The sequence below is a fragment of the Heptranchias perlo genome, chromosome 40, assembly GCF_035084215.1.
Source record: "Heptranchias perlo isolate sHepPer1 chromosome 40, sHepPer1.hap1, whole genome shotgun sequence".
NCBI classification, from domain to species: Eukaryota; Metazoa; Chordata; class Chondrichthyes; order Hexanchiformes; family Hexanchidae; genus Heptranchias; species Heptranchias perlo.
The window spans coordinates 7027408-7039858 of NC_090364.1; the positions used below are offsets into that span (position 1 = coordinate 7027408).

General features: G+C 46.0%; 1 protein-coding gene across 2 annotated transcripts in view; it reads right to left on the reverse strand.

Moving 5' to 3' along the window:
• Nucleotides 1–4804, reverse strand: part of mybpc2a (myosin binding protein Ca) — a 65283-nt gene extending 60479 nt beyond the window's left edge. For both annotated transcript variants that reach the window (XM_067974493.1, XM_067974492.1), the window contains exon 1: nt 4694–4804. In XM_067974493.1, the coding sequence (XP_067830594.1) occupies nt 4694–4715 (22 nt within the window). In that variant the 5' untranslated portion in view covers nt 4716–4804. The remainder of the gene's footprint in view (nt 1–4693) is intronic.
• Nucleotides 4805–12451: the final 7647 nt, after the last annotated feature.

A 12451-nucleotide genomic window follows, 5' to 3' on the forward strand; every position in this document is an offset into this window, starting at 1 on the left:
AGGCAGCAATGCTGCCCATTGGGCATTAATTATCCAATAGGAAAACTTACTTGTGGTGGTGAACTCCATCACATATACTGTATATATATACTGTACATATCCTATACTGTACATATCTTATACTGTATATATCCTATATTGTATATATCCTATATTGTATATATCATATGCTGTATATATCCTTTATTGTATATATCCTATATTGTATATATCATATGCTGTATATATCATATATTGTATATATCCTATACTGTACATATCCTATACTGTACACATCCTATACTGTATACATCATATACTGTATACATCATATACTGTACATATCCTATATTGTATATATCCTATATTGTATATATTATATGCTGTACATATCTTATACTGTATATATCCTATGCTGTATATATCCTATACTGTATACATCATATAATGTATACATCATACACTGTATATATCTTATACTGTATTTAACTTATACTGTATATATCATATGACCATCGTTATATAATATATACAAAATATCTAAAGGATAATTGATGCCCAGGGTGAGTTACAATCTAACTGACCGGTTCAACTGAGTTGAGATGTCAAAGCTCCCTTGCTTTAGAATTGTCATCTGAACTCCTTGATTAGATTGCTGGCCTGCACTTGATTCCTAACATTCACTTGAAGAGCGGGAGGAGGAGGGGCTGCTAATGACATTTGTCGGTGGGACTCGGGCGCTGTGCGCGGTGATAGGGTAAACGCGCCTCGGAGGATTTCCCCTCTTCGGTATTTTGCCCTCAATTTTAAAATTCGCATCCTTGTTTTCAAATCCCTCCATGGCTTCACCTCTTCCCTATCTCTGTAACCTCCTCCAGCCCCACAACCCTCCGAGATCTCTGCGCTCCTCCAATTCTGGCCTCTTGAGCATCCCCAATTTTAATCGCTCCACCATTGGCGGCCGTGCCTTCAGCTGCCTCAGCCCTAAGCTCTGGAATTCCCTTCCTGAACCTCTCCGCCTCTCTGTCCACCTTTAAGTCACTCCTTAAAACCTACCTCTTTGACCAAGCTTTTGTTCACCTGTCCTAATATCTCCTTATGTGGCTCAGTGCCAAATTTTGTCTGATGACGCTCCTGTGAAACACCTTGGGATGTTTTACTATTTTAAAGGCGCTATATAAATGCAAGTTGTTGTTGTTGAAATCATACACACATCCTGAAAGGATTTAGCTACAGAACACGCGGCAGAGGCCGACAATGACTTGCATTTATATAGAACCTTGAACTTAGTAAAACGTCCCAAGGCGTGTGAGTTCAGAAAAGGGGCCGAGATTCTTCAGAAATCTGTCCGGTGTCTAAACTGTTTGATAGCGTTAAACTTTCAAACTACACACCAGTGTCAGTTCTATTGATTTGGCTCTCGCTGATGATTTGATCTGGAATATTCTAAGTCATTCGTTGAGAGACGGAGGAAATCGGGGGCTTTGTTAGCAGAAAGACACGAATGTCCTCGCTGGCACCCAGGTGTCAGTCTTGGCCCAACAGAGAGCACCCCTGCCTCTGACTGAGGCAGAAGGTTGTGGGTTCAATCCCCATTCCCGAGACTTGAGCCTGTAAACTAGGCCGACTTCAGCCTGTAATCTAGGCCGACTTCAGTGCAGTACTGAGGGGGTGCTGGACTGTTGGATGTGATGTTTAACATTTGCCCCCTCAGGTGGATGTAAAAGATCCCATGGCACTATTTGAAGACCTGGTCAATATTTATCCCTCAACCAACATCAGTGAAACAGATTATCTGGTCATTATCACATTGCTGTTGGTGGGACCTCGCTGTACATGTTTCCCACATCCCAACACTTCACTGGCCGTAAAGCACTTTGGGACATCCTGAGGTGCTACATAAATGCAAGTTTTTTTTTGACTCGAGGCGATGACGGAGGCAGACATAGAGGGAGAGATATAGACAGAGGCACAGCAAGAGTGGTGGAGAGAGAGAGAACTGTGTGTTAAAACTATTAAGAAAAAGAAAGTTTGTCTGGAAGGGAGAAAGAAAAGGGAAGAAAGATAAATATTAAAATGAGCCTTAAGTGTTGGTCGATGGGATTTAACTTAAATGCTTCTTTAAATTTTACAACCTCATTTTTCGAAATTCCTTTCCAGTGACTGGATGGTTAATTCTCAGGATTAGTAAACTGCTGGGTTAAAGTCGTGCAGCCAGGCTGAGAGAAATGGCAGTGGCAGTCGGCCCTCTCAGGGGCAAAGAAAGTTGCTCATCCTTCCCTTCCGCTCCCCCTCCGCCTCCCTCACCAGGGCTCAGGGGCACAAGATAAAATGAAATGATACGCCCTCCCGCAGATCGCCAAAGTCTGCAATCCCCCTCAGTATGGAAACCCAACACTCTGGGGGACAGGTTTCAAATGAGTGTGCCAGCAGTTTTAAGGCTACTTAACATGTCAGGGCAGTATTTTTAGCACGTTCACCTTTGTCTCGCTGTTGCAGGATATTCCGATAATGATATCGTCGCTTTAACCCCTCGAGGGGCCGCTGGGATCGCCTAATCTAAAAGCAGGAAATGTTCCTTCAGGAGAGGAGGCCGCAGTTAATGCCGTGCCCATTAACACCGTTTTTTATAAAAAGGAATTGGATAAACATTTGGTTATGGATAGGAGTGAATGTTAAGTTATATAACGGGCATGCATGGCGAGAGATAAAAGAACTTGCATTTATATAGCCCCTTTAATGACCTCAGGACATCCCAAAGCGCTTTACAGCCAATGAAGTGTTTCTGAAGTGCAGTCACTGTTGTAATGTGGGAAACGCAGCAGCCAAAATTGTGCACAGCAAGATCCCACAAACAGCAAAGTGATAATGACCAGATAATCTGGTTTTTTTTAGGTGTTGGTTGAGGGATAAATATTGGCCAGGACACCGGGGAGAACTCCCCTGCTCTTCCTCGAAATAGTGCAATGGGATCTTTTACATCCACCTGAGAGGGCAGACGGGGTTTAACGTCTCAGCTTTACACATGGATATCCTGGGGTGCTGGGATCATGGAAATATCACAGCGTAAAATGCAAGGGGACAACGGCAGACATAACAAAAAAAAAGTGAAGGGGTGAATTCCCTTTTATAAACTCCTGGAGTTTAACATTTGCTGTTCGACAGGGAAAGGCAACGTAAAGGTTCGAGGGGGCAGGGGCTACAGGTTGAGTTTGGCACTGATGGAGTTAACTGAATATTAAAGGCAAGTTCCATTTTCATGTTTACGAATTTACACCTGTCCCAATCTGCCCTGGTCTTAACACTCGCCGAAACACTGACTCTCCAGGTTGATGCACGGTGTTCGACACGAGTTTCCTGACAAACCTGCAAAATTATTTCTGCTGGCTGCATTCATTTATTATTGCTGCTCATTTTTAAAAATTAAGAAACGATTTGGAATTGGATGATTTTTTCTTGAGCGTTCTGCCAAGGGGGGGGAGGGGCAGAATATAGGAAATGTCTGAATTCGGCTGGTAGCAGGGTTCTGTGAGTTAAAAAGGGGGAGTGTTTAGAGGGGAAAGTTTTGCTCGGGGAGATTAAGCAAAATCGGGTGGTCTCCAGGTCAGGGTAAACTGTACCCAGCCTGCAGTGGGGAGGGGCAATAAATGCCAACCTTGCCCGTGACGCCCACATCCCGAGAATGAATATTTTAAAAAAAGAAAGGTTATGACTCCAACAATCAACTTCACCTTCTAGCAAACATCTCAAACTCTCAGACCCCCGCCACATCCTGAATTCGGACGGTCCCTAAATTCTGCCCTCCCCGCCTTGGGAGAACACTCAAATACTCCAATTCTAAATCGTTCTTTTAAATTTTTAAAATGAGTAGCAATAATAAATAATGCAACAACAGAAATAAGTTTGTCAGGAAACTTCATAGAATCAGATAATCACAGCATGAGGCCATTCGGCCCATCGTGCCAGTGCTGGCTCTTTGAGAGAGCTATCCAATTAGTCCCACTCCCCTGCTCTTTCCCCACAGCCCTGCAAATTTTTATCCCCTTCAAGCATTAATCCAATTCCCTTTTGAAAGTTACTATTTAATCTGCCACCACTGTCCTTTCAGACAGTGCGTTCCAGATCATAACAAAAGCTTGTGTCACTGAGCGTTGCTGTTTTGAGAATATTAAGATTCTGGCCTGCATCAACTCGCAAATATGAAGCTGCAATTTGTGTTTAATATTCACTTAATCCCATTGGCGCCAGGCTCATCCTGTAGCCTCGCCTCCTCGTCCCTTTAAATTGCCTTTCCCAGTGGAACAGCAGATATAAACGCCAGGATTTTACATAAAGAGACTTATCTGCTAATTTGACTCAATGCGAGATGCAGAATCGCTTAAAAAAGTGCATTTTTTTTCATTGTAACCAAAAAATCTAAGTTGCATTTTCCCCCTAATTTTAATTTACAATTTGCGCTATCTCCAATATAAATTAGAATTGATAAAATGGAATATAAAGTTTATTGTCTCAACTGTTCAAAAGTGGAGTTCAGATTTAAAATAAATTAAGTTGCATTATTAATAACTATTCCCAGTGGACAAATAAATAAGCTCAGATTTCACAAAGAGTTTAAAGATTGTTATTTTAAAGTTTGCAACCTGCTTTTTGCAATGGTTACTAAGCGGGGAGTTGCTCTGCGGGAGATTCCCCTGGGACCCAGGGGGTCACTGACCTGGTTTCTTGGGCTCCGGCATGTTTGGATCTCGGGTGTTGCTCCCGCTCCCACTCCCGCTGCTGCGATCGGCTCCGAGCGACGCGCCGGGAGATAAGAGACCTGCAGATCAGAGAGAGGCTTCGGGCCACCTGATCCCCCCCCCCCCACTACTCTGGATCCTGCCAGGCAGCAGTGTCAGCCCCCGGGGAGGGGCCGAGACACAAGAGGGACAAGTGGCAGAGAGACCGAGAGCTGAGGACAGACAGAGACAGAGGGAGAGAGTGGTAGACACAGGCAGAGAGATGGAGAGATAGAGATAGTCAGGTAAAGTGATAGTGATGGACAAAGAGAATGATAAAGACACAGATAGAGATGAAGATGGATGGATAGAGATAGATGGTCAAAGAGCACCTCCCAGCCTCACAACTTCCACCACCGAGAAGGACAAGAGCAGAAAAGCCATGAGAAAACCCTTGTCGCCTTTGGGTCGGGCACCACCCTGACTTGGCCACACATCACCATTTGTTCATCGACACTGGGTCAGCATCCTGGAACTCCCTAACACCTTCACCACGAGGACTGCAGCGGTTCAGGAAGGCCCAAAACCAGCCTCCCTGGGCATCTAGGGATGGGCAATAAATGCAGCCTTGCCAGTGACGCCCACCTCCCTCTGCGCCCTCAATCCCAGAACGGCACCCCATATACTGCACTACTTTCCTCTCCCACCCCTGTAATTTCTCCGCGTGAGATTGCCAAATTAGGGTCGTAGCCTGACTAGTTGTGTGCTGCGGACCCTTGTCCACGAGGAATTCAACGGGGAGGGTCTAAACTCATTTTAGGTTGGTCCCTTCCAGACGGCAGTCAGTGGGGCCTGTCATCCCGTTAGCCTGAGACTGTATTTGAAGCCAAGTCCCAAACAGAAAGGCCAATCTCTAACCCACTGGACTATCCAAGCCCCGATCACACCCATATGTTTTTAACCATTTACCCAGAATATTGGTGCAGGTTTTACTCTGGGCATTGGCTTCCTGCTACATTGCGAAGGGGGTGAGAAGGACACAAAATTACCACAGCAACAAAATATATTGTTGCACCATTGCACAGCCCTATCACCTCTCTGCCTCTCTCTCCTCCTAGACACTGCTTAAATCCTACCTCTTTGACCAAGCTTTTAGTCACCTGTCCTAATATCTCCTTATGTGGTTCGGTGTCAAACTTTGTTTGATAATTGCTCCTGTGAAGCGCCTTGGGACGTTTTACTACATTAAAGGCACTTTATAAATGCAAGTTGCTGTTGTTGTGACTGACAGACTGATAGGAAGAACATAGGAACAGCAGGAGGCCATTCAGCCCCTCGAGCCTGCTCCGGCTTTCAATTAGATCACGGCTGATCTGTATCTGAGCTCCATTCACCTGCCTTGGTTCCGAGACCCTTAATAGCCTTGCACAAAAATCTATCAATCCCAATTTTGAAATTTTCAATTGACCCCCAGCCTCAACAGCTTTTTGGGGGAGAGAGTTCCAGATTTCCACTCCCCTTTGTGTGATGAAGTGCTTCCTGACATCACCCCTGAACGGCCTCGCTCTAATTTTAAGGTTATGCCCCCTTGTTCTGGACTCCCCCCACCAGAGGAAATATTTTCTCTCTATCTACCCTATCAAATCCTTTAATCATCTTAAACACCTCAATTATATCATAGAATCATAGAAAGGTTACAGCACGGAAGGAGGCCATTCATCCCATCGAGTCTGTGCCGGCTCTGCAAGAGCAATCCAGCTAGTCCCACTCCCCTGCCCTTTTCCCATAGCCCCGCAAATCTTTTCCTTTCAAGTACCTATCCAGTTCCCTTTTGAAGGCCATGATTGAATCTGCCTCCACCACCCTCTCAGGCAGTGAATTCCAGATCCTAACCACTCGCTGTGTAAAAACGTTTTTCCTCATGTCACCTTTGGTTCTTTTGCCAATCACCTTAAATCTATGCCCTCTGGTTCTTGACCCTTCCGCCAATGGGAACAGTTTCTCTCTACCTACTCTGTCGATTTTGAATACCTTTATCAAATCTCCTCACAACCGTGTCTGTTCCAAGGAGAACAGCCCCAGCTTCTCCAGTCTATCCACGTAACAAAAGTCCCTCATCCCTGGAATCATTCTAGTAAATCTCTTCTACACCCTTTCTAAGGCCTTCACATCTTTCCCGAAGTGCGATGCCCAGAACTGGACACAATACTCCAGTTGTGTCCGCACCAGTGTTTTATAAAGGTTCATCATGACTTCCATACTTTTGTACTCTATGCCTCTATTTATAAAGTCCAGGATCCCGTATGCTTTTTTAACCACTTTCTCAACCTGCCCTGCCACCGTCAATGATTTGTGTACATATACCCCCAGATCTCTCTGATCCTGCACCTCTTTTAGAATTGTGCCCTCTACTTTATATTGTCTCTCCTTGTTCTTCCTACCAAAATGTATCACTTTGCATTTTTCAGCGTTAAATTTCATCTGCCATGTACCCACCCATGCCACCAGCCTGTCTATATCCTCTTGAAGTCTATCATTATCCTCCTCACTGTTTACAACCCTTCCAAGTTATGTGTCATCTGCAAATTCTGAAATTGTGCCCTGTACACCCAAATCCAAGTCATTACTATATACCAAGAAAAGCAGTGGTCCCAGCACTGACCCCTGGGGAACACCACTGTACACCTCCCTCCAGTCTGAAAAACAATCGTTCACCACTACTCTCTGTTTCCTGTCCCTTAGATCACCCCTTGTTCTTCTATACTCAAAGGAATACAAGCCTACTCTATACAACCTGTCCTCATAATTTAACCCTTTTAGCAGAAGGTATCATTCTGGTGAATCTGCACTGCACCCCCTCCAAGGCCAATATATCCTTCCTAAGGTGCAGTGCCCAGAACTGAACACGTGTGATATTGAATCTTAGTCGCTGTGTGAACGCACACCAGTGTGATTCCGTTACATTGTGATTGACAGCTCATAAACCCCAGACCTGAACGCAGCCATTACAGGCGGGGCCTCCCACGCAGCCTCTGTAAAAGCAATGCTGCTGTCTTAACCTTGCTCTGCAGAGGCATTTGTTTAACTTGTCTCCGACAGTGAAGCACGCTCAGTAATACAAACGCCCACTGGGAACAAGTATTGGGAATTCAGGCATGCAGTTCAGTCTGTGTTGAGGGAATGTGCGTCAAGTCTCGACAGCTGGCAACGCCCATGATCTGGGGGCACAATTTCATAATTGCCCCCATATGAAAAAAAGAGAGGAACAGTGCCACCCAATGGCCTAGCAGGTAAAGGCACTGCCCACTCTAGGACTAAGCTTTCATTCCCAATCTGTGCTGCCATTGGCAGATCACAGGCAGTTGGGGTGCTACAATTAGTTTTAGCGCTCAGGGTTAGAGGAGAGGAAAGAAAAAATAGTCAGAGTCCAGCTCCCGATGACTCCAGCTGCAAAGTGTGTGTGTGTGTGTGTGTGTCAGGTAGGGCCAGGATTGGCCGTGATGCTCCCCACAGTTGAATAGCCTGCAAATACTCCCAAATCCCGAAGGGTGGCCACTCGGGTCGGGTGCCAAGCAGCTTGGGGACCCCCAATGAGAGAGGTGCAGAGAAAATTGGAAAAAGGATTTTCTTGTTAAATCATTCTGTTTTAACTTGCCTCAGTCGGGCGACACTCCAGCCCTTCTGGGGAAGAGGGTTTGAACCCCACAACAGGACTTGAGCACACAATCTAGACTGACAGTATTGAGGGGTGCTGCATTGTCAGAGGCATTATCCTTTGGATTAGACGTTAAACCAAGGCCCTGTTTGTCTGCTCTGTTGGTTCATGTGGCTGTCAAAGCTCAAAGGATGTCCAGGCCAACATTCCTCCCTCAACGAACACCATCAAAGACAGATTAACTGGACATTCGCCTCACTAGTGGGCTCTTGCTGTGCACAACATGGCTGCCTACATAACGCACTGCACTTCACAGTAATTCACGTCTGCGAAAGGCTTTCAGATGTTTCTGTGAGAGGTGAGAAGGCGCTTTCTAAACTCACTACAGGTGTAAACGCAGTAACATGAATTGTATTTAAATAGAGACGTTCAAAAGACTCAATAACCTCACATAACAACCCTAACACTAACTACATCCCTGTGCTGGATGTAACGAGTGTCGTCCCACTGACACTCTGTCCCTCAGCAGATACTCAATACTTCCCCACTCCGAGCCCTGTGCAATGTTGCCCCCTGCTGGAAAGCAACTGAATTGAAACCAGCACAGACCCTCGACTTCAATGAAGGTAAAAGAGGCAAAATATAAATTTTTCAAAACCACTTTTAAAAACGTTTCTCAGAAGCAAAGATTTTGTTTCAGTAAAATCTGCATTTTTGTGGAGTCACTTGACCAGGGCGTTTGAACAGAATCTCCAGGCCCTGGGATGAGCTGCGTCCAGAATATAATTTTTTTTTTAGGAAAAGGAGGTCATTCTGTGCTCCATCCCTTGGATCGAGCTCCTCAATCCCACCATAATCCTCAGTCTCTCCGACCCACCATACCCCTCAATCCCACCGACCCCCAATACCCATCAATCTCTCCACACTCAAGAAACCATCCTAATGTCTTGACCCCATTTATCCTGTCCATTCCAATACCCACCTTGACCTATGCCACAAATCTATTTCCCTTTGAGTGCAAAATTCCCCGATGACTGCCCTTCTTACTCCCAACCTCCTCATATTTAAACGCGTGTCTCTTCGTTTTTGAGTGCTTCACCATAATAAGCAATTTGCTGGATCGATCCCCTTCGTAATCTTGCACATCTGATCTCTACAGTTTACAGCATTCAGACGACAGGATCCCTGGGGGAAGGGGGAACAGGGAGTGGGAGGATTCAGCCACAGCTTCAACTGTAGGTTGTAGATTTGTGGAATTTATTTTGGTCAAGTCCCAGGACAACACAGGATCTAACCTGGACCTCTGCGATATAGGATCATAGAATCTTACAGCACAGATGGAGGCCATTCGGCCCATCGTGCCTGTGCTGGCTCTATGAAAGATCTATCCAATTAATCCCACTCCCCCTGCTCTTTCTCCACAGCCCTGCAATTTTTTCCTTTTCAAGTATTTATCCAATACCCCTTTGAAAGTTACTTTTGAATCTGCTTCCACCGCCCTTTCAGATCATTACAACTCGCTGAATAAAAATATTACTCTTCGCACCTTTTGCCAATTATCTTAAATCTGTGTCCTTTGGTTAACGATCCTCCTGCCAGTAGAAACAGTTTCTCCTTATTTATTCTATCAAAACCCTTCATGATTTTAAACGCCTCTATTAAATCCCCTCTTAACCTTCTCTGCTCTAAGGAGAACCACCCCAGATTCTCCAGTCTCTCCACGTAACTGAAGTCTCTCATCCCTAGCACCATTCTAGTGAATCTCCTCTGCACCCTCTCTAAGGCCTTGACATCTTTCCTAAAGTGTGGTGCCCGGAATTGGCCGCAATACTGAGGCCTAACCAGTGATTTATAGAGGTTTAGCATAACTTCCTTGCTTTTGTACTCTATGCCTCCATTTATTAAGCCAAGGATCTTGTAATGCTTTTACATTACAAATAGAGTGTCCAGAGACCAGAAGGCATTGGCAGCAACGGTGGAGCTGGGACTGGTCAGGAGTCATAAAGGGGAACGCTGGGCCCAAATGGGGTTAAAGGGTTAATGTGCGAGTTTAGATAACCACCCCCACACAGCACTGAATACTCCAATATGGCAAAGCAACGGGGGGTCCTTCACTCCTGTAGAAATATGTTGTATAAAACGATCATTAACGCTCAATCCAATATGGTCAAACCATGGGGGGGTGGGGTGGGTGGGTTCCTTGGCTCCTTTCGTACATTTTGCTACTTTGTGTGAGGGCGAAATATTTATCAAATTACGAGAGCTTTCTGATGTTTTTTTAAAATACTAAGTTAGTGCGACCGGGTCGAGGGAGGTGGATTTCAGCAACAGGTTCCCGATTCTGACTGGGATGCAGTGATTTCTGCTGGAAAGTGTGCAATGTGGAAGGTTAGGGTCAGGGTCAGGGTCAGGGTCAGGGTCAGGTCGGATACCCTGTGCCCTCCCCCCCCCACCGCGGTCAAATGATCCACCGACGAGGCTCCACTTGGGAGAGGTGTTAGAACCCAGCACTGGGGAGGGGTGTTGGGGAGGGAAAGTAGTGGGGGAAGGAGTTCAAGTAACATTAAAGATCAGAAGGAACTCCTCCTTCCCCCTCCCCCCCCAGGAGTGTACCAATATTTTCAGAGGGTCCCTAGGGGCGAACCAATATTTTCAGAGGGTCCCTAGGGGCGTACCAATATTTTCAGGGGGTATCTAGTGGCGTACCAATATTTTCAGGGGGTACTTAGGGGCGTACCAATATTTCCAGAGGGTCCCTAGGGGCGTACCAATATTTTCAGGGGGTATCTAGTGGCGTACCAATATTTTCAGAGGGTCCCTAGGGGCGTACCAATATTTTCAGGGGGTACCTAGGGGCATACCAATATTTTCAGGGGGTACCTAGGGGCGTACCAATATTTTCAGGGGATCCCTGGGAGCGTACCAATAATTGCAGGGGGTCCTGCACTCAATAAAGTTTGAAAATCACTGCCCTAACTCTCTCCACCAAGCAGCCGCCTGCCTTTCAAATTCCAGTGCCTCGCCTGGTAAATTATTCTGAGCAGCTTTCACCCTTTCAGCACATTTTTTTCTCTCTCTCAAACATGCTTTTCATTATCCCGGAGTTTTTGCTCAACGACTTTCCAGAATCAAAGTGTCCTTCATTAATCTGCCACTATCATTTCCTTCAGAGGAAGGTGCAGATAACCTCGGACAGGAGAAATTGCACAGGGACTATTGGAATCGATAGTTTGATCAATCCTCTTCACGCTCCACACTCTCTCATTATTACAAATAAGTAAAGCTCCTGTCAGCTTTAGCGGGCAAGTGCACGTCCCAATCTGAACAGGAGCTGTGCAGGCAAGGAATGCGCCCACTTCAATTTGGGCTGAATCAGCTGATCTCACCTGGGGTAGTAGCCGCCCTGCTACAATTGGTCTCAGTACCCATGGGCTAGGTAGGGCGGAGAGCAATCTAGGCATGGGCCTTGCTCTTGATCGCTATCCAGTGACACCTAAGGCTTTGCGCCGGGATGAGCTCTCCTGTGATGCCCTTCACAGTTGAATTGCCTGCCGACACTCCGTGCCTACGCTGTACACATGAAGAACCATCTTGGGCGAGGTAATGGTGGGCACCTGCGGACTTCCAGCCCAGCGAGAGTCAGGCCTTTGAGAGAGGAGCGGGGAGGGAAGAAATCAGTCAAATCTTGTGATGCCTAAACCACTCACAGGCTGAATAAGTCCTCCTTTCAAGAGCAGCTCCCTCCGAGCCCAGTGTAAAAGCTGAGGAAGGGGGTTCACCCCACCTGATGAGGTCACCATTGGGGCAGACGCTGTCTCCTCACTGAGGGGGAATAGGAGCGCAGGTCAACCAGCGATGCTACCATGTATCCTAGTAGGTACAGCACAGGAGGAGGCCATTCAGCCCAGTACCTCCAAACAAGTCACTCCAAACAAGACGGCCTCAACCGGGATCTTGGGTTCATGTCACACTACATGTAACCCCACCAGCGAAAAAAAAAGTTATCTGTTTTTAATACAACTGGTCATTCTCTCTCTCTCTCTGCCTTTCAGGTGTCTCTCCCTCTCTCTCTGTCTTTGTAATCTGACTGCTTGTGTATTCA